This window comes from Babylonia areolata, chromosome 3 (genome assembly GCF_041734735.1).
Source record: "Babylonia areolata isolate BAREFJ2019XMU chromosome 3, ASM4173473v1, whole genome shotgun sequence".
Lineage (NCBI taxonomy): Eukaryota > Metazoa > Mollusca > Gastropoda > Neogastropoda > Buccinidae > Babylonia > Babylonia areolata.
The window spans coordinates 51,411,259-51,433,735 of record NC_134878.1 but is presented as its reverse complement, the minus strand read 5'-3'; the positions used below and the strand labels follow the sequence as shown (position 1 = coordinate 51,433,735).

At 45.3% G+C, this 22,477-nt stretch overlaps 1 protein-coding gene across 3 annotated transcripts in view; it reads right to left on the bottom strand.

The window, feature by feature from the left end:
- LOC143280087 (transmembrane 9 superfamily member 4-like) overlaps positions 1 to 22,477 on the bottom strand; it is a 51,004-nt gene that overhangs the window by 25,029 nt on the left and 3,498 nt on the right. The window contains exons 1-5 of one of the 3 annotated variants that reach the window (XM_076584605.1): positions 19,871 to 19,903; positions 3,989 to 4,099; positions 2,895 to 2,997; positions 2,399 to 2,442; positions 1,540 to 1,667 (exon numbers count right to left, since the gene is read on the bottom strand). In XM_076584605.1, the coding sequence (XP_076440720.1) occupies positions 1,540 to 1,667; positions 2,399 to 2,442; positions 2,895 to 2,997; positions 3,989 to 4,099; positions 19,871 to 19,882 (398 nt within the window). In that variant the 5' untranslated portion in view covers positions 19,883 to 19,903. Of the gene's footprint in view, positions 1 to 1,539; positions 1,668 to 2,398; positions 2,443 to 2,894; positions 2,998 to 3,988; positions 4,100 to 19,106; positions 19,134 to 19,870; positions 19,904 to 22,477 lie in introns of those variants that run through there. The other 2 variants (XM_076584604.1, XM_076584606.1) reach the window with 2 other exon arrangements.

The window sequence follows — 22,477 nt, the reverse complement described above, 5'->3', positions numbered from 1 at the left end:
TGATAATCGCTCTGCATTCAACTGAATCCATTATTACACCTTACTCCACTATAGCACTTGTAAAAGAGAAACTGTCAAGAGTTCAAAGATATATATTACCAAGTGAACTATAGTGACGGGTATCATTATACACGTGCAGTTTCAACCTACAATACCCAGAACTAAGTCGGGGGAAATCTTTAATGAACACCCCTCGTAAGCATGCTTTTGAACTTTCTAATGATCCTTTCACACCTTCTGGGGTATGGAGTATACCGACCGAATACAGATTTTATGGCCAATTTTTGGGACATGCATGATGAACAAGGGAAAACTGGAAAACTTTTTTCTATTTAAAAAAATTATTTGTCTTATCTTTTTCAGTTTTAAGTACCATTTTGATGTGAACTTGATGCCTCCAAGCAGTTTCATTTAACAATGATGTTTCATCACACACTGTTCACAACTTTCACACTGTGAGAACCACCTTTAAACTGAATATTTCAAGATTGAAATTGCATTCAAAAGTATTTCAACTGTTTCTATGAAGACATCCACAAAGGTTACTTCAAATGTAACATGAAAAACTGTTTCAGACAAAAGAAAACAACCATTTAGGAACATCCATAACTTCACATGTCACCAATAAAAATTTAAAAAAGTAACATTAAAATCTATAATGTATGTTACCTCCATCCAACTCTATAATACTTTTCTTCTACAGGCAGAATTAGCATCTTATATCACACTGCAAAATCACTACTCATATCTTTGCTAACAAGTTACAGTGAATTTTCTGTTGATTAACAATGTGTGACATGGTTTTTTTTACCAGCATACCCATCGACTTCAGAAAAATTCAAGATAAATCCATGCTTTCATTCATATTTTGATCTCCTTTTTTCTTCAAAACCTGCTTGACTGATCAAAAAATTATATTTATACTATAATCAGTATCAAATGAAAATGTATTTGTTCATATCTGATCTCAAACCAACAATTCATATTCATGGCAAGTGCTTGCATTTAATCAGAGACAAGTTTATAACAACATAGTGGTCAGATTTCAAAGTTCAATGCCATTTCTGACTGCTAACCATACAATATCAACAACTGAATGAGGAAAGACGAAGCAAAACAACAGCTGGGTGCACATATACATGTATCCAAACCAGTTAACAATGCTGAAAAAGAAGAGGAAGAGAGAAAAGTGTGTTCTATCAACCAGTTTACACTGCTGAAAAAGAAGAGTAAAAGAGGAAAGTGTGTTCTATCATCATTTTTATCAATAAAATTTAAAAACTTCTTTTCTTGTGCCCTGTCTGTTAAATGTATAGCTGTGTCAGTGCTGTGCATTACACAATATTTGTGCATCAGTGCTGCAAACCCTACAATGAAAGTGTGTGCGCACATGCTCTTACAAAAAAACACCACCTAAGATTTCACACAACACACCCAAACTCAAGCACTCACATATCCACGGACAGATGGACAACTTATTCAGGGTGATCACACACAATCATCTGGCCACCACCACTGTCATCAGTGGATAACACTTACAAATGGACATAGTAGTCATGTTTGATTTTATCGATGAAGATCTGAGCCTGATCCTGGGTCAGCTTGACAGACTTCTCCTTGTTGGCCTCACACAGCAGCTGGCACTTGAAGTTCTTGGCCATCAGCACCTGTGTAGGAAGGATGCACACCAGCAGCTTTGATCCACTTTACCCACCACCTTTCTTATACCCCATCCTCCATCAAAAATGATGAAGAAATAACAAAAAGCCTCAAGGAAACAAAAATATCATCAGTAAAACAAGCACAAACAGAAAGAACTAAAAAACTGAAGAAGTAACAGTGAAAAAAAGACCAGGGCAAATAATTTACAGAAAGCAAGGAAAGTATCAAATTAAAGCGTAAAGGACTATAAACAAAACAAAAACAAAAGGAACACACACACGCACACACAAAACAAAAAGAAATACAGACTAAAAGGGGAAAAAATAGAAGAATGAATCAGACAAAAAGAAAAAGACTTTTTGGTCAAAGGTTTTCTCTCGTATCAGAAATCTAATCCCTTGTTAAAACAATTTCTATGAAGTGTTGTCTATCAAAGGGTGTAACTTTGTCCAATGCATTTTTCATGTTTAGTCTACAGAATGGGATATAATAGTCCCCATAAATGTTATGATTTAGATTTGGAAAACATTATCTATTTGGGGGCAAAAATATGAAAAACTGCAAACTGTTATAACTTACATCCACAGGCAGTGTATCAAACAGTCCATATACGTCATAAATTTACAGACTAAAAAACAATTGCAGAACGCAAAAAGTAATAATTCACAAACGATAAAACAAATGTTCCAAGACCTTTGATGAGAACAGTAACAATCATCTGTACAAGAAGCCTCACCTTATAAGGTGTGTTGACTATCCTGTCTCCTCTCAAAACCTCCCCTGCAAACAAAAATGTATCTGAAGACACAAATCTGACTACAATCTACACAAAAACAACAAAAATACAAACTATTCAAGGTGTAGACTATCACTATCAATATAAAAATCAAAGTTTGCTTTTCATGGATGCAATGAACTTTAAAGGACCGCTTTCCAGACACACAAGCTGAAGGAAACAGAGAACTAGTACTCAATTGAATGCAACCTGTTTGTATATCAGCCATTTTCAGCTAAATCAGACAATGTTTTCTCAACCAGTTCTGCTGTGGTGGTAATGCTTAAACGCATCATCAAATGGTAGCTCAAAATGAAGCTAAATGTTTACAATTCAGTTTCCAGAGATACAGATACATTAAACAGATACATACATAAGACTGGCTGTTTTGCTAAAGAGTCACTGCATGTTTCACAGTTCCAATTTAAAATGAAAAAATTACAAATATATAACATACCAAGATTTTCTGTTTTATAGATGATACCACCTTCAGGGTGGCAGAACGGCAGTGAGTAGTACTCATATGGAAGCTGTGTCTTCGTACTTGTCAGTTTCACTGCCTGCACAATAGACAGAGCCATATTCACTGTCTTAAAACTTCCTTTGGTCACAACACATTTCTCTGTGTGAAATCATGACTGCCCTATATTTACCATCTTCAAATTAGTTCAATTTATAGCATACTTCTCTATGTAAAATTCAGTATTCCCTCACAAATCCACCAGTCTTCAAAAATTCTTAAGTCACAATATTTTGTGTTTGTGGGTGTGAAATTCAGTCTGCCCTCTCAAATCCACTAGTCTTTCAACATTTCTCAAGCTAGTCACAGCATCTTTCTGTATGAAATTCAGTCTGCCCTCTCAAATCGTCTTGTCTTCAACATTTCTCAAGTCACGACATATTCTTATGTGTGAATTTCAGTATGCACTCCTAAATCCACCAGTCTTCTACATTTCTCAAGTCACAACATTTTCTGTTAATTCAGTATGCCCTAACTGAGGAGAACAAACTGCCATGATCTTTTCCATCATTTTGGATGCATACATCTGTTTCATATTTGCTTATTAACGAAAATGGACTTATCTACATTTGAAAACTCTTTCAACTGCTGCTGATTCTCTGCAAGTGCCAGCTGCATACTGCATATGAGACTATTTCATCATTTGCTCAAAAGAATAGCATCTCGACTACCAGGTGTGGTGTGATGAAGGGAAAAAAATCTCTGGGTCTGTGTGTGTCTGTGTGGGAGTGTGCATGCAAGTGTGCAAGTACATGCAGGTGTGTGTGTGTGCATGTGCACATGCATATGTCTGCACGTTTGTGCAAGTGTGAGTGTGTATAACAGTATCTGTGAGTATGAGTGTGAGTGTGTGTGTGTGTGTGTGTGTGTGTATGTATGTGTGTGCACGCACGCGTGCGTGCACGCACCGCATACAGTCCAAGTATTTGTGTAAGTGTGTATGCCAGTATCTGTGACTGTGTGAGTGTGTGTGTGAAGGTGGGTGTACCTGTGCATATTACAAGTAGCATTTTTCAGGTCTTCATACTTACTTTAACCTCCACAGGATCCCCAATTTGGAACTCGACAGGGGCAACCCCAGGCACGTAGAATGCACTGGCAAAAGTCCACAGAAGAGCCACAAGCCCAACCACAACAAACATCTGTAAAACACCAGTTTCACATCAAACCATGAATCTGCATGTTAAACTGGTAAAGTAGAATGCAAAACTAATGTTTTCTTTAACTCACTGACTTGAGCCCTGCACCATTGCTTCAGCGTCAAAATCTGTATTATTAAAACGGTTTTCATATTCTTACATACATGCATAAACCGTATGGGAAGGGAACTAACTTCTACAGTATTTCTGGATGTGTCTACACACTATCTGGAGGAAAAATAGTAATTTTTCTGCATTTGTTCTGCATCTATATGACATGGAAGTCTGCTATTAACTCTCCAGGGTTGAATGGGTTATCAAACAATGGTGTTTACTGGACAGTTGGTTGTGGAAGGGGGAGGTGAGACTGAGAAGATGGATTGGGAAGAGGGTAGGGGAAGGGAGGGGGGAAGGGGGAGGGAAAGGGAGAGAGGAGGGATAGGAGCAAGGGAAAAAAAGACATAAACCACAGCTACTGTGGTTGTATAGTATTTTGGTAGCCAGCCCCAGCCAATAAAAGCAACATGCCAATAACATGTGTTGCTGCTGCTGTTTCCTAGCTCTGTTTATAACCATTACCTGCCACGGCCATTTTGTGAACACTATTCCTGTATCAAAATGACAAGGAAAAAACCTTGTTTATTTATCTGAGGTAAAGCAGATCTGTGATTATGTGTGTGCATGCACATGTTGTGAGAAATAAGAGCTAGACTCCACGCAGTGGTACATGGTACAGCTTTTATGTTAGACATACAGACCCAGACACTTCAAACAAAAGTGGAATTTGTCTTTTAAATTGTATTGTATAATTATATACTAATAATATAGATTCAACTCCCCTTTTTCTCCCCTCTTAAAAAAAAAGTCCTGCTGCAACCTGCTATGCTAAGACCAGTCAAAAGCAACACGTAATTCTGTTTGAACATATCTGAATGAAAACCACAATTCTCATCTCTTACTACTGAAGTACTATCAATCAAACCATGTCAATTAGCAAATAGTGTCAACTGAAAAAGTGGATCTTTTGGCAAAAAAACACATTTCCAGTACACTTTATCTTAAAATCTAAGTGAGTTAGCTACAAAAAAAGGTTGTTTTTTGTTGTTGTTTTTTTGTTTTTTGGTGGGTTTTTTTTAGTGCCCAACCAAATCATAACCTAATCATATTCCCAATCCTTGTCCTTACAAAGTTGTTTATTGTTCTCACATGCAATAAAAAACATAAGTTTGGTGAGACCTTATTTCCCTTATTAAAACACACACACACACACACACACACACACAGAGTTCAGTACAACCCAGTTACTCAAGGAGGCGTCACTGCATTCAGACAATCTAGATATACATCTAAATATGCTACACCACATCTGGTAAGCAGAAAGATGCCTGAACTGCAGCAAAACCAAAGGAGCTTCGTCACACCTTGAGAGGAAAAAAATAATACTAAGACTAATAGTGTAACAAGATTTTTTAAAATAGTAATAAAGTACATAAACTATAATTATGGTGTGTGTCCATCGAGATCGATGATGACCATCGTTGTCACCCAGCTGGGGGATGGGGAGAGGGTGGTGTTGGGGGGGGGGGGGGGATGCTCATTGGTACACTGTCCAAGTTTCGTAGGCATACAGTAGTGTGGGGAGAACTACTGCTCTGTAGACCTTTAGCTTGGTCTCAAAGACCAATGCCTCTTCTGTTCCAGACATTTGCATAGAGTCTACCAAAAGTTGCGCTTGCTCTTGCAATCCTGACGTTCACTTCATTGTCGATGGTCGCATTTCGTGACAGTGTGCTGCCAAGGTATGTGAACCGCTCCACCGCACTGAGTCTCTGACCGTTGACTGTGATGTTGGGCTCAACGTGGGGTTTCCCTGGGGCTGGCTGATGGAGAACTTCAGTTTTCCTCATGCTGATGGTAAGGCCGAAGTTCCTGCTGGCAGTGGCAAACTTGTCGACGCTGAGTTGCATATCAGCTTCAGATCCAGCGTTGAGGGCACAATCATCAGCAAACAAAAAGTCTCTGATGATGTCTGTCATGACCTTCGTTTTTGCTTGAAGCCTTCTGAGGTTAAACAGCCTGCCATCTGTTCGGTACTTTAGGCCCATTCCAACATCGCCATCTCTGAAGGCATCAGTAAGCATTGCAGAGAACATGAGGCTTAACAGTGTTGGCGCCAGGACGCAGCCTTGCTTGACACCATTTGTGACAGGAAAAGGAGTGGATGTTTCGCCATTGTCCTGGACTCGAGCCTGCATGCCTTCATGGAATTGGCTGACCAAGGAAATAAATTTCCAAGGGCATCCGTACTTGGCCATGATTTTCCACAGTCCCTCTCTACTCACGGTGTCGAAGGCCTTAGTGAGGTCGACATAGGTGGAGAACAGATCAGCATTTTGCTCCTGACATTTCTCTTGCAGCTGCCTTGCAGCAAACACCATGTCGGTGGTTCCGTGCTCTTTCCGGAATCCACATTGGCTCTCGGGCAAATGACCTTGGTCAAGGTGTGCTGTGAGGCGGTTTAGTAGGATCCTGGCAAGTATCTTGCCTGCGATGGAGAGCAAGGAAATGCCCCGATGGTTATCACAGGCTTGCCGGTTCCCCTTCCGCTTGTACAAGTGAATGATAGAGGCATCTTTGAAATCCTGGGGGATTGTCTCTTCTTTCCACATGAGTGAGTACAGCTGATGTAACTTCTCAGCACAGTGCCTCTATCCTTGTAGACCTCTGCTGGCATGGAGTCTGAGCCAGGTGCTTTGCCACTGGATAGCATACGGATTGCTTTCTGGGTCTCAAGAAGTGTTGGCGGATCGTCCAGTGCTTCATTGATGGGGACTTGTGGGAGACAGTCTATGGCTTCATCATTATGGAGGAAGGGTGATTTAAGATACTGTTGAAGTGCTCAGCCCAGCATTCGAAAATTTTCTCCTTCTCAGTGATCAAGGTATTCCCATCTGCACTGAGGAGGGGGGAATGATCCTGAGGATGTGGGGCCGTAAACTTCTTTTAAGGCATCATAGAACCTCTTCATACCGTGCCTGTCAGCATATCCCTGGATCTCATCAGCTTTGTCACTCAGCCACTTATCCTGCATCTGACGTAACTTTTGCTGAACAGTCCTGCGGATGGCATTGCACGCATCCTTTTTTGATGTGGACTTTGGATTGCTCAGATAGGCTTGATGCAGACGGTGTTTCTCATCCAGAAGCTGCTTGATTTCATCACAGTTTTCATCAAACCAGTCTTTGTGCTTTCTGGTCATGGGTCCCAGGGTCTCTGAAGCTGTACTATAGATCAGCTCGTGCAGGGTCCTCCAGTCAGACTCCACATTCTGGTTGTCCAGAGAGGCGGATTCCAGACGATCTTCCAGCAGCTCTACAAAGGTCTGTTTGATGGTGATGTTTTTCAGCTTAGCAATGTTGAGCTGTTTTGGAGCCTTCTGGCCTTGGGGGCATCTCTTGGGTTGGATTCGAATATGCAGCTTCGAGACTACAAGGCGATGGTCTGTCCAACACTCGGCGCCGCACATGGTCTTTGTCACACGTACATCTTGCCTATCCCTTTTCCTGACTATGACGTAATCGATGAGATGCCAATGCTTTGAGCGAGGGTGCATCCATGACATCCTGTTACAGGTAGGGAGGCAGAAAACTGTGTTGGTTATCAGCAGTTCGTGCTCTGCACAGGTCTGAAGCAAAAGCAATCCATTTGGGTTGCAGTGGCCCACGCCGTGCTTTCCAATCACTCCATCCCAGGAGATGTAGTCAGAGCCAACTCTAGCATTGAAGTCCCCAAGAATGATGAGCTTGTCTGCTTTCGGGATAGCAGCAATGACAGAGTGAAGGTCCTCGTAGAACTTCGCCTTCACTTCATCCGGGTTGGTCATGGTTGGGGCGTAGGCACTGACAATGGTGAGGTGCTTCTGGCCAGATGCCAGTGGGAGTTTCATGGTCATAAGCCTATCGTTGACTCCCTTTGGGATTCCAGCTAGCTTGCTGACAAGTGCTGTTTTTACTGCAAAACCAACGCCAGCCTCACATCGCTCTTTGCTTCCTCGTCCACTCGAGAAGAAGGTGTAACCAGATCCCCGTTCATTGAGCTCGCCTTCACCTGCAAGCCGAGTCTCACTCAAGGCTGTGATGTCGATGTTGTATCTGGCGAGTTCGGATGCAACTAGTGCCGTTCTCCTTTGGGGTCTGTCCGCAGCATCTCTGTCCAGCAGAGTCCTTATGTTCCAAGCACCAATGGTGAGAGGAACGATCCTTGTTTTTTTATTTTCTCTCTTTGTTTCGACTGCTGATGTAGGCCAGGGTGATATGGAGCAGGCAATTTTTAGGGCACCTTTTCTAGCCCCTTCCTCATGCCAGGGAGGTGAGCAGTGCATTCCTACAGAGGGCTGCTCAGACGCTCAGACGGCTGCCGAGCTCCATCGCTGCTCCTGTCGATGAAGAACGACCCTATGGCCTGAGCCACCTGCGTGCAGGTCTGTGGCTGCGACTGCCTGTGTACCCACACCTGTCGTTTTGTCGCTCGCCTGTCGCCACAGGACTTGGGGGTGATGAAAGGATGAAGGATGAAAGGTCATTAAGGATGACTGACGACTTGCGCGATGAGTTTGTTTAAAGTGAAGAGGAGTTGCGCAACGTCAACCTCACTCTCTCGTCCGGGTTCGCCAATTTCAGTGGCAAGACTAAGTCAAGACGACTGGAGGATGAGCACGGATGCAGTGGATGACCAAGATATCCTTTCAGTGTCTCATCTTGCTCTCTGCACTCCACAATGCGTTGCTGTAACTACCTTCCTCTCCCTTGAACCGATACGTTTTTTTCCGCATGCATGGGTAGACACACCCCGGGGGCCAACTGCATGTGGCATGCACACAGCACGGTGGAGCAAGATGGCCGTCGGTGGCTCTCCTGAGCCGACGCCCTTTTATGGATCTCAAACTATAATTATAATAAAATAAAGCACACACACACACATACATTCCTACATACCGCAGGTGCCACCACACTCACACACACGCATACACACCAGATATATATGCAACAATTGAAATTTACAGACATAAAAGCCACAAACAAATGTACACAGGCCCAACACTACACATGAAAGCACATGATGAATCTCAACACAAACACACAAGCTCACACACACAAGCTCACACATACACTCTCTCTCTCTCTCTCTCTCTCACGAGCAACAACAACAAAAACAGATGTCTGCTGTGTGACTATGAGTGTCAAGCATTTTTTAACAATGAGTCTTTGTAAGTGCCAGCATATACATCCATATACAAACTTGTGTAACAGTCAAGTGAAACTTTTATAATATAAACCGCTCACTGAACTTATGCAGGAGCTTTGTTCATTTTGGGGCAGAAATATACTCTTCTTCTTCTTTTTTTTAACTTAAAAGAAGGACTTCATAATCAGTGACAAGGCTGTAATATCCAATCAAGCATGTTTTCAAACTGTAGTAATGTCAAGAATCAGGCTGCCTCACCACCACTGACACAGGCTCCTTCACCTCTTTCAAAACTGGCCTCAAGACTCACCTCTTCTCTCAGCAACAAGTTTTGTTGTGATACGTCCATTCAAACAGTATATTCCTTTATATGTGGTACGCTTGACTATGTTCTTGTTCTTGTTGCTTATAGTCCAGCTGACCACACAAGGCCATATCAGGATGGTCAAACCATAAAAATTCTCAACCGTGTCAACACAAAACTATCACTGTATCAGGTCTACCCAAAACCAACAAAACACAGTTCATGACACAGTATCCCAACCATTTAGCTCTTTATGGCAAATAAGACTAGGCCATGCTGAGGATGCCAACCATTGTGCTTAATTTATCATCCCCAGATTACAAAAAAAAAAAGACTAAAAAAGGAAAATACAATACTTCAAAGCCAACAAAACAAACAAACAAACAAAGCATAAAAAAGGCCAAATTGGCAAATAACACTGCACAATGGGCAGCTAGTGACCATCCCAGTGTTTACATATCGCTACATAATCGCCAGAGCAAAAACAGCACAGATAGTACATCGCAGACTGCAGAAAAGAGAAAAAAGTGTCAAGGCTTGCTTGAGAAATGAATGGGGAATGGACTGGGAAGGCAGAAAAAAACAGTGAAGAAAGAAAAAACGCAGAAACAAAGTGAGTGATAGAAAAGAGGAAATTTCTATCACAGAATTTCCAGAAGGCAGGGATGCTATTTATACTGAAAGACCCCAGCATCCCCACAGGGGATGCTTGACTATATGTGAACTATTAGTACCAATAGTACTAGTATCATTAAGAAACAATCTCCAAATACAGTTACTTTTAAGTTGTACAACAAAAAAAACAAGAACAAAATACACTGTGGGAGAAAAATCCATTGTATTCATCATATAATAACAATGATAATAGTAATAGTAATAATAATAATACAGTTGACTAATGAGGCGCCTAATGAAATACAATTTGCTCCAAGTGCTTTACAAATACAATTTCATAGTATTATTTCAAATAAAAATACATTTCAAAATGTTACACGCTCCATCAAAACAATGCAAATCCAACTTAACAAAAACACTATACTGAAACAATGACAAGACAATACAACAAAAGTAAACACATACTAAGTACAATACACACAGCCAACTATAGATATACATATGCAAACACACATGCATGCACACACATACATAATAGGAAGAACTCATATAGCAGTGAGATGTTTTCCAGATAATCACTCAAAAGTGGTTGTAAAGCCATTTTGTATCCATTTGCTGACTTGTAATACTTGAAAACTTTCATGCGTTAAGTTCAATCCATTCAGTGCATATAAAATGTTAGCTGACGTCCCACACAAAGTGTTGCAAAAGTGCCTACAAGGCGTCCTCTAAGGTCCTGCATTTATTCCAATTTTACCTTTATCAGAGTTTGGTTCAATGAACCCAGAATGGATTATAAACATACAATTTAAAGGAGCATACACCAAGTGGATGACCCCTTTCTTCACATTAATGTTTAGCTAACTGGACCACATGGAGCACATGTGAAGTGTTTTTGCCTCATATGCATATAAGGCATCTGAAACTATATGTCTTGTCCGATAATTTGTTTTTACTCGAAGGCAATGTCAACAACACTGACAAAACCAACAGGAGGAGTTTGTATTATACTCCATGTTTGGTGTTTACATATACTTACCATGTCAAACTGATGCAAACTAGGCCTATGGTTTGCTCTGTTTGGCCAAATTTCGCGCGGCTAACAGTGAAAAGACGCCCCTCTTAGTCTGGCCCGCTCTTAGCCAATCAAACGCCTCTAACAGCTATAAGCGCTGAATCATTCCGTGGCCATGAATGAAAATGCCCCATGAGAACCACGGCGGAGACGCGGGGACGGACGGGCGGGCATTCGAGTTTGACATGGTAAATATATGTAAACACCAAACATGGAGTATAATACAAACTCCTCCTTTTGGTGTCATATACTGTACCATGTCAAACTGATGCAGAATTTAAAGCAAATGGAGGAGGGCAACGCCTACTGGTTCGTATGGGGAGCCCTTGAAACTGAGACGGCAGTGTTAGCCGCGACAAAGGAAATCCCCTTGGAACCGTCAGCCCTGGTCATACGGAAATCCCGGAGGTAGAAGTTGATGAAGGGATTCTCCGACCGCCAGAAGGCTGCCTCCAAGACATGCTGCAGTGGTACCGAGTGCTGGAAAGCAGCCGAAGTAGCTATGGCCCGCACTTCGTGTGTTCTGGGATTAAGACAACTGAGATCCTTGTGTGCATGAGAGTAGGCTCTACGAATGACTTGGGAAACCCAGCGGGAAATGGTGCCTGCAGCGATATCTTTCTTGTAATTCTCATTGAGGGAGATGAGAAGGCGCCTCTGAGAAGAACGCCTATGGCGAGACCTATTGCAATAGTATTTGAGGCACCGAACGGGGCAGAGATGCCTATCTTCATCATCTTGTGCCAGAATATCCGACAAAGGTCTGACCCTCAGAGAGGGGGAAGGGACCTCGGGGTCTTGGTTCTTAGCCAGAAACTCTGGAAGGAAACGAAGAGTGATGGAACCATCTCTGTGGAATGCTAGATCTTGTGGCATACCACTAAGACCATGAATCTCACTTCTACGACGGCCCGTGGCCAGCAACAGAAGGAAAGTGGTCTTGAGAGTGAGCAGGTCAAAAGGAATAGTCCCCAATGGCTCAAAGGGCTGTTTTCGAATGAAATCCAGCACCAGGAACAAGTCCCAGAGGGGCACTCTTCTGGGATTCCTAGCTTCCTTCAGAGAGGCGCCCCTAGCCACTTCTCTGAGCAGGAAATCAGCTTCAAAAGCGGGACCACCTAGCTGTTTGATAGTGGTACAAATGGCAGACCTGTACCCTCTCACAGAACTAGCAGACAGGTTGAGAACCGAGGAGCAGTGAGCCAAAAAGTTGGCCAGCTGCATGCTCGTAGGGTTAGTAGGGGGAATGTTCTGAGCTGTACACCAACTCAGCCATTTCTTCCATCGAAAGTCATACAAAGTCTCTGTTCCCTCCCTCCTGGCTTTGGAGACTATGGAGAGGAGGTCGGAGGAGGCACCCCCCTTGGTCAGCGCGGCGGACACAGAGGCTGACCGAGGGGTGGAAGACTTCAATGGTGATGCTGACAGATCCGCCCGCACAGCAGCCACGCGTGCAGGTGGAGCATTTGAGGATTGGAGTGAGGAATGCCCGAACGAGGCTGCCTCAGCAGATGAGGTTTGGTTTCCAGTTCCAGTGGTGGAACATGTGTCAGGGACTGAAGGACCGGAAACCAGGGCTGGGCTGGCCATTTCGGCGCAATGAGGATCATCTGCAGGCGTTCCAACCTGGCTTTCCGTATCACCTTGGACAGGATTGGAAAGGGAGGAAACGCGTAGGCAATCAGACTGCTCCAGTCTAGAGAGAGAGCGTCCACTGCCCATGCTTCTGGGTCGGCGACTGGAGAGACGTAAGTGGGAAGTCTCTTGCTGAACCTTGTCGCAAAGAGGTCCACCATCGGCCGGAACCACTGTTCCCACACTCCTTGCAGGGTGTCCTTGTCCAGGGTCCACTCTGTGTGTATGACACTCTTGGACCTGCTGAGAGCATCTGCCAAAATGTTGTTTTTCCCTGCTATGTGTCTCGCTGAAAGTGCAATGCCCCTGCTGTGGCACCAACGGAGGAGAGCCTCGGTCCGCAGAGAGAGGTCTGCCGAGTGCGCTCCGCCCCCTTTGTTCACGTAACAAGCGACTGTTGTATTGTCCGTGAACAAGCGAATGGTCTTGCCTTTGGCCTCCGCTATGAAGTGCTGGAGAGCCCTGCGAACTGCCTCCAGTTCCAGAACATTGATGTGGCATAGGCGCTCCTCCGGGGACCAAGTCCCTGCTGCATGGAGTGAGTCCATGTGGGCTCCCCAGCCCATGGAGGAGGCGTCTGTGAATAGTGCCACCTGAAGAGTAGGTGGGGCTATGGGCACCCCCTGTGTCAGAAGAGGGGTGGTTAACCACTCTGATGTCACCTCGAGGAACCACTCGCCCAGACATATCCGGGTATCCCATGGCTGAGTGCTCTGGGACCACCATAGCCTGAGTGCTCTCTGAAGAGGGCGCTTGAGAACCCTGCCCAGAGGGATGAGAGGTGCCATGGACTCCATCATGCCCAGGAGGGAAGAAAGTGTCCGCGCCGTTGCTTGGGAGGAATGGCGCAAGTGGTTGAGGAGGCCTGCCAGACGGTCCCACCGATCTGGCGTCGGAGAGACTATCATGGACCGCGTGTCGAATCTCATCCCTAAGAAGTCGAAGGACTGGCTCGGGGACAGATCGCATTTCTCCTGGTTCGTGATGAAGCCCAGTTGGGAGCACAGGTCTAGAAGTCTGGCTGTATGACTCTGGCACAGAGCCTGTGACTGGGCCAGAATAAGCCAGTCGTCCAGGTACACACAGAGCCGAATGGACTCCGACCGGACGATTGACACCAATTCCCGCACCACCTTGGTAAACAGGAAAGGGGCAAGGGACAGACCAAATGGGAGGGCAGAGAACTGGAACACTCTGTCCCTCCACACGAACCTCAGGTACCGGCGGGATGCCGGGTGGATGAGGATATGGAAATAAGCATCTTTCAGATCGATGGACGTCGCCCAATCTCCCCGTTGCATGGTCTCCCGAATCTGTGCCTGTGTGTCCATCTTGAATTTCATCTTGGGGAGGAATCTGTTGAGGGGGGACAAGTCCAGGACTGGTCTCCACCCTCCGGAGACTTTTGGAATCACGAACAACCGGCCGTAAAAACCGGGGCCCGGGTCCGAGAGTTGAGATATCGCCCCTATGAGGAGTAGGTGCGATATCTCTTTCTCTAAGACGCTCTCCTGCTCCATCGAGCTGGGCACATAAGGAGGAGGAGTGGATCTTAGAGGGGGGCGGTCCCCCACCCAAGGGAGCATGTACCCCGACTCTAGCACCGACACAATCCAGTCGTTGAGTCCCAGAGCACGCCACTGATGCGCGTGCCGGGACAAGTTTCCTACTTGGAGGGGCTGAACGACTGGCGGTGCTGAATCGGGGCCCAGTCATTGGGGGTGCTGCCTTCTGGCCTTGGGCATGGCCGGACGGCTTGGACGGCCATGAGGTGGTTTGTTCCTCTGCCGCTGATTCTGAGCACGCCGCTTTGGCTTAGGAGGCGAGGTATATGGAGGAGCCCTGGTGGCGGGTCTCTTCAAAGGCATAGAACCCTGGCGCCCCTGGGAGGATTGGGCTAAATATGAGGCCACCTCCCGGTTTGTCTCTGCCCTGTGGCTGACAAAATGCGGCGCATACTGGCCGAAGAGGGAGTGCTGCTGTGCTGGGATGGACCGCAGAGCAGCCCTCTCCTCTACTGGAATGTTAGAGAGGCGGAGAACAGCATCCCGCCGCGCTAGCACCGTATTGAAGTGAAGGCTGGTAGCTGCGTCTGCAGCTGCCGTGAGACCAGACGCTACTCGATTGCCAAAAGTGTTTAACCTCGGGTCTGAGAAGAGGCCAGGCAGGCCAGAGGAAGGAGACTCCGTGTCCTGCTGAACTGGACGTCGTTCCCACAGCTCATTGGCTCTGTGGAGGAACGCGTCAAAGAAGGTATAAGCCGTGGACACCTCGAGGAGGCAGCGGCGGGCCAGTTTGTCCCACTCTGCAAATGTCTTAAAGGGAAGAGTAGCTGAGGTGGGGAAGGTGGTGCGCTGTGAGACCAACATCCTGTCCTGCGCGGAGGGCTCTGCTTCCCTGTAGGCAGGGTGGTCCTGTGTGTACCAGGACCACACTCCTCCCTTGGAGGGATCTTTAAGGAACTTGCCTGGGGCAAAAGCGCCCGGGGCAGAGAGTGACTCCTTGCCTGGAGGAGGGATGGAAGCAGCACCCCTGACGGTGCGGGCTGGCTTATTAAGCCACTCCTGAGCCATTTCTGGCACTCTGAGTCGCATTGTGGTTCTGGAGTTAGAGTCGCCTGACCGTAGGAGGGTTAAGGGTGACAAAGTTGCCTGAGGGACTGATTCAGCATGTGTGACCCTATTGGGGAGGGTCAGTTCGAGCTCGGCAAAGTCCGAGTTTGGTTCAGGCTGGTCCCTAGGGAGGCGTGGGCTCCATCTGTCGCACTGGGATGGGGGCGAAGAGTGCTCATCTGCTTGTTCGTCCTCATCCGACGACAGGGGCTGTCCTTCTTGTTCACAGTCCATCCCCTGCTGGGTGCCATCCCAAGTGGATGTACCCACGGGGGCGTCCTGTGGGCTGTGGTCAGCCCAGCGGGATGAGCTGGGGCGATCCCGAGCAGGGACCCTGGTCTCCTCTGTTATGTCCTTGACACCTGAAGAGGGTGGGGAGTGTGTGGACCGTAGGTCCAACCAAGCTTGGGATGGTGGGTGCCACACCTTCTCAGAGAGAGCGTCCCTGGACGCCAGAGGGACCCACGAGTGCTGTGAGGGGACGAACACCCACTCATCTCCTTTTAGGACCGAGGGCTGGGTAGGTGGGACCAGCAGGCTCCCACGGGCTGAGCGGGGTCCCTCAGCTGCCGTCGGTCCTGAAAAGGAAGCCGTAGTGACCGTGGCGGTCACCTGCGTGCTGACAGAGGACCGATTCGAGGCTGTAGTGTTAACACTGGTCGAGGAGCTCGACCTGCCCAACGAAGAGTCAATCCCTCTTGTCGGGGCTGTGTGTGTCACTCTGTGGTCTGTGCTGGGTTGGGTCCGGTGGGGAGCGGACCAGGGGTTAGTCCCTGGTCCTCCCGGGAACCCAGCATGCACCATAGGTGCACCCCAGTACGGGTAGAATGGGGGATACCACCCGTGGGCACCAGCCATCCCGTGACCCCAGCCCCAAGGGTCACTGGTGCCTTGACCTCGTTGAAGGGAAAAACCTGGCCAAGTCGGAGGGAGGTCAGGTCCGACTTGGGTGTCAGACAGGCCGAAAGGCCGGCGGTCTGACTGCCCGGAACCGCCTGACACGCGCGGGACTCCCCCAGCAGGGGAGACCGGCCGGATAGCGGGGAGACCTGCAGAGCAGGTTGCCACGCGCCCAGAATCCCCTCCCGTGGGGAGACTGGGGTGGCTTGGCCCGGGGTGGGCTAAGTGGAGGTCCCCCCCCGGAACCAACTGTTTTTCTCCCCCAGGAGGAGGTGGGGGAGGGGGGTCGACCGAGAAGGGAGGAGGGGAAACAGCACTGGGGCCCCTGAGGACCGTCTCCGTGTGGGGACCCGGGTAACGGCGGGGGGCGGCCTCCCCTTGGGAGTCCGCACCCAGCCGCGAGTTCCCACCACCAAGAGAGGACGTGCTACTCCCCCTTCCACCCGCCTCGCGCTGGGACACTTCGGGAGGTGACGCTCGAATCCCTTTCCCCCCGGTCCCCTTCATGACCGTTTTATCGGGACGAGCGTCCCCTCCGCGATCAGCGTCTGCAGACGCATCGCCGCGGTCCCTATCGGGAGAAATCATGAGCTCCGGGCCTGGGAGAGTCTCTTGGCGAGTATCTCTGCCAGCATCATGATCCCTGCCTTCGTAGGATGGCAAACGAGGCATGGTACCGCGCGTAAGCACCCAGCGAACAATACGATCCCCAACAGAGAAAGGAAAGACAGGATCGACTCAGAGGTAGAAAAATACGAAGAAATCGAGGGGGCCGAGTCGAAACGAGTACACAGAATGTAAGCACAATACACATGCAAGCCGCATACAACAAAATAAGGCCAAATGAAAACGCTTAATAGCCAAAAAAAGCGTTAGACGAGACAGAGCGAAAACCTGACAAGATGGCGTGGAGAGCCTTGGCCAAAGGAATGATTCAGCGCTTATAGCTGTTAGAGGCGTTTGATTGGCTAAGAGCGGGCCAGACTAAGAGGGGCGTCTTTTCACTGTTAGCCGCGCGAAATTTGGCCAAACAGAGCAAACCATAGGCCTAGTTTTCATCAGTTTGACATGGTACAGTATATGACACCAAAAGCAATTTTTAACACTTTGTTCAGTCTGTATATCCAGCCAGACATCAAATTTAAGCAGGTGACAATGACTAACAATGAGGACGCAGTGTAATTGCGCTGTGTGAGAAGAGGGGCAGGAGAGAGGGAGGAGTGGTGGAATAGGACAACAGCCAATAAAAAAGAATAATCCATGATTTCATTAAATCCAGTGTTGACAATGGATGGGAATCATCTGTTTTATTTTTTCATGTTTTTTGTAACTGATCAATTGACATAAGGCAAACCAGATGCACAGTAGATATTTTTATCACCTCAAATCAACCAGGAGGGGGAGCATCATCAAAGAGTGTCCTCTTCAGAAGGGGAGAGACTCTTACATGTAACGAAGATAAATGACATTTTATCTTGAATAAATCCAGGTTTGTCATTGTTGGGACAGTTATTCACTTTCATTTCTATGAGAGTTGTGATTGTTACCATAAACTTGTAATGCATCTTTTCTTCTTCTACGGTATAATTTGACAATGGAGTGGATGGCCTGAGTTAACGCATCCGCCTAGGAAGCGAGAGAATCTGAACACGCTGGTTCGAATCACAGCTCAGCTGCTAATATTTTCTTCCCCTCCACTAGACCTTGAGTGGTGGTCTGGCCGCTAGTCATTCAGATGAGACGATAAACCGAGGTCCTGTGTGCAGCATGCACTTAGCGCACGTAAAAGAACCCACAGCAACAAAAGAGTTGTCCCTGGCAAAATTTTGTAGAAAAATCCACTTCAATAGGGAAAACAAATAAAACTGCACGCAGGAAAAAATACAAAAAAATGGGTGGCACTGTAGTGTAGTGACGCGCACTCCCTGGGGAGAGCAGCCCGAATTTCACACAGAGAAATCTGTTGTGATAAAATAAAATAAAAAATAAAAAATATAAATGCTATTTCCCACTGTATTCTGCTTTCTTTTTTTAATGCCATTCTGTTAAGTTCATATTCACTTTGAAATTCCTGAATTGTTTCACCAATCAAAATGACTGGGAGGAAAAGCCCAGATTCAGAATCTATATCAATTTTCCTTAAAAAAAATGTTGACTTTCTAAGTTTCTTTCTGTATATCCTAAAGTGTTTTTAAACTAGATTTTTTTTTTCAAGTACCCCTGATACCTTAAAACACCCTGGCAAATGCAGAGCTTTCTAAAATAAAAAATTCACTGGCACTGAACAGATTAACCAATACAGTTCTTTTGTTATCATTTATCCTTATTTTCAAAAAGAATATAAGGAATTGTGGAATGAGTACTGGGTGCATTTGTAACTTCCCAAAAGTAAAAATCCCATATATGCTTAAATAATTACAAAACATACATAGCTCTACCATCTGCATAAAAATGGATAAAAATAATTCAATTCAGTTACTTTTCATTCCATGGAATCGTGGATATGAAAATTATTTTAGGGCACAGGCTATGATTCTTCTCAACAGCTTATCATTTTAAAAGATAATAGCCTAATGACAATAGCATGGACGGGTTCATAAGTCTAATCTTTGAGTTCATGCTGACCTGGTGTGGCATTTCTAGCAATGTCATATAAACGTACCAATTATATTAAAAAATTGAATGTCAAGACAGGCAGACTGACACTTTTTATTTTTGCTTAGCTCCATAGGCCTGCCATGCATGCTGCTATGTGTATGTGTGAGTGAGTGAGTGAGTGAGTGTGTGTGTGAGAGAGAGAGAGAGAGAGATACATGAACAGGCCCCTTGGATGTGGGCTTCAAACGTCGTACAAGTCATTATACATGTATGGTAGGGGTGCTAGCAATCTGAGTAATCAGCTCACTGTGAACTCTGTTTGTCTCCATACCCATGCCATGTTTATACTGCACTTAAATGCACTTAATAATGAGTTGATATTGTTTATAATCGGCATAAACCCTGGCCACTCAGCAAACGTAACCAAAAGAGTTGTTCGAAACGCCAGCGATTATTATAATTTGAATATAAAGGGCAAAGAATAATAATCAAATGTTTTTTTAAAAATAAAAAACAACAACAACAAAACCCATCATCGGTTGATTTTTACATTTCACAGTCAAGCATCAAGCTTCGATAAGCCGTTAATAACCGTGAAGCAAATCTTGCCCCAAGACAAAAGCTTTCCGGAACACTGAGTTACCATCACGTTATCAAAAGACAGACTTCGTTTACAGTCAGACAGATACTTATCATTTACACAATTAAAACGCTAGTTCCTATCGCACAGACAACCGTTTATACGGAAAACTAGTTCTCTGTTGCTACCAATACTATAGATCAGTAACTACCTTGGCCGCCATGTTGTCAAAAACGTGGACGAAATTGACGTCACGCCCTCTACTCCGAGGAGAAAACAGAAATAAATGCATTATAATTTTTGGCATGTAAACAGATTTACTAACAGCAGTTGATTGTTTTACATTATTTTGATTTCAATGCTTAAATGATTTGAATATTTACGAATAGAAAGACTTGAACGAACTACCTTCCGAGGAGCATAAAACACCCCTATCATGGAAAATGGTTTGGCCCGTACTCATCTGCAAGAAAACACATGCATTCAAAGGCAACAAACCAAGGAAGTAAAAAGTGTATGAATGTAAAAGAGTTACTTTAGCAATGATAATAAGATGCACCCTGTGAAATGAACTTGCTTTCCTAATGGTAGGCGCTTAAATCATTGTCAATATCCATAATCATTATTACACTGGCATATGCACATGTAAGCGAAGTTTCGGTTTTGGGGAGGCGTCAAAGCGTGTGGACTTATCCATGTATTCGCTACACCATAATATTATCAGCTTTATAAAAGTATCAGTATCAGTAGCTCAAGGAGGCGTCACTGCGTTCGGACAAAACCATATACGCTACACCACATCTGCCAAGCAGATGCCTGACCAGCAGCGTAACCCAACGCGCTTAGTCAGGCCTTGAGAAAAACAAAAACAAAAAACAAACAAAAAAAACTGGGGAATAAATAATAGATAAGCTTGCATAAATAAATAAATAATAATTATAATATAGAAAAAGGTAGTAGTAATAATATTAGTAATACTAATAAAATGATAATAATAAAACATAAATAAATAAATAAATAAGACAACAATGGTGATAAATAAGCGGATAAATGTAAAACATGAAGACACACATTCACACATACACCCACACATGCATAACAGAAATGCACCAAACATGCAGTTTCACAGATATGAAAGCACAGTCAAATACATATAAACGTACATGAGCTCCAACACACACACACACACACATTACCTTGCACCTCCTCTACCCCCCTCCTCCACACACTCATTTCTAGTCTACGTATCGCGGCTTCCACGGCACACACACACACGCACACACACACAAACACACACTCAGTCACAGAGATGAACACTCAGTTACTTGTACAAGCACATATGAAAGCACAGTCAAATACATATAAACGTACATGAGCTCCAACACACACACATTACCTTGCACCTCCTCTACCCCCTCCTCCACACACTCATTTCTAGTCTACGTATCGCAGCTTCCACAGCACACACACACACACAAACACACACTCACAGAGATGAACACTTACTTGTACAAGCACACACACATACGCCCATATCTCCCACCCCCAACCCCACACACGTACATACAAAGATATATATATATATATATATATATGTATACGTTCCAATATCCTGTTGCTCCCACAGTGTAGGCATGCATACACTCACATACCTCATTCTCTACCCCACCTCCCCCTGCACTCCCACCTCCCCTCACACACACACACACACACACACACGTACACATATCTCTCCTGACACTTGTGTACACTTTCACTCTCGCGCATTCACAAACGCACTCAAAAGCACAGACCCACACATACACACACATACACACACGCACAGAGGCTGCCACTGACTGGCCGCAAGAGGGATGGGAAAAGATCTCTGATGCCAAGAACGTGGCGTCTAGTGTGTTGCTGTCTATTGTATTTGGAAAGGCCCACAGAGACTCTGTTCCGTTTTGAAGAAATTTGCGCAATGGTTTGGAAATGATGCCGATATTTGTTTGATTTGCAAAGCATCGTGCTCTACCTTTCATGTTAGACTTGCGGCCGCTCCCTCTCTCTGCTTCTATTTCTTTGAGGCGATCGATGGTGTGATGGCCTTGTACCTGTTCTTTTTGGTATTCTTTGACTTTTCTGAGGATTTCCGATTTTCCTAGATGTAGGCCGCTCATTGGTGTTGCGTTACCAGCAAGTCTGTCAGCTCGCTCATTTCCCTTAACACCTGCATGTCCCGGGCAGTATGACCATGTGAGTTTTTTAATCTGAAAGTTGCGCATTGCTTTATGCCACTCTGGGCTTCCCATTCCGTTTTCAGTTTTCTGTATGAGGTTCATTGAGTCGGTTAGAATCATGGCATGTTGGTTTCCGGGCGTATGGATGGACGATAGCCACTGGAGGGCATGTGTCACAGCTTCAACTTCCATCGTTAGGCTGGAGGTTGTGACTTTGTAGGCAGCATTCTCTTCCCAAATTGTTTTTCCATTTTGTTTCGCAGTGAATCCCCAACCAGACTGGTCTTTGGTGACTGAGCCATCTGTGTATATGATGATGTCCTCTTCTTTACTGTTTTCTTCTATAAGTAGCTTCACTTCCGCATCAGTTTTGCCCTCTGGCCATTCCCGACAATGTCTTCCTAGAGTGGGTGAAATGACTGTGTTGAATAGATGGTTGAGGTTTTCGGGGTTTTTCTCCCATTCTTTTGTTTCTTTCAGGTCTTGTAGTCGGCATACTAGCTGGATTGTGTCTTCTGCTTGCCCCATCCATGATCTTCCTCGTCCTAGACGGCTGCCTTTTGGTTCTTTGACTGCGTCATGCAGTGGGTTTTGAGGGT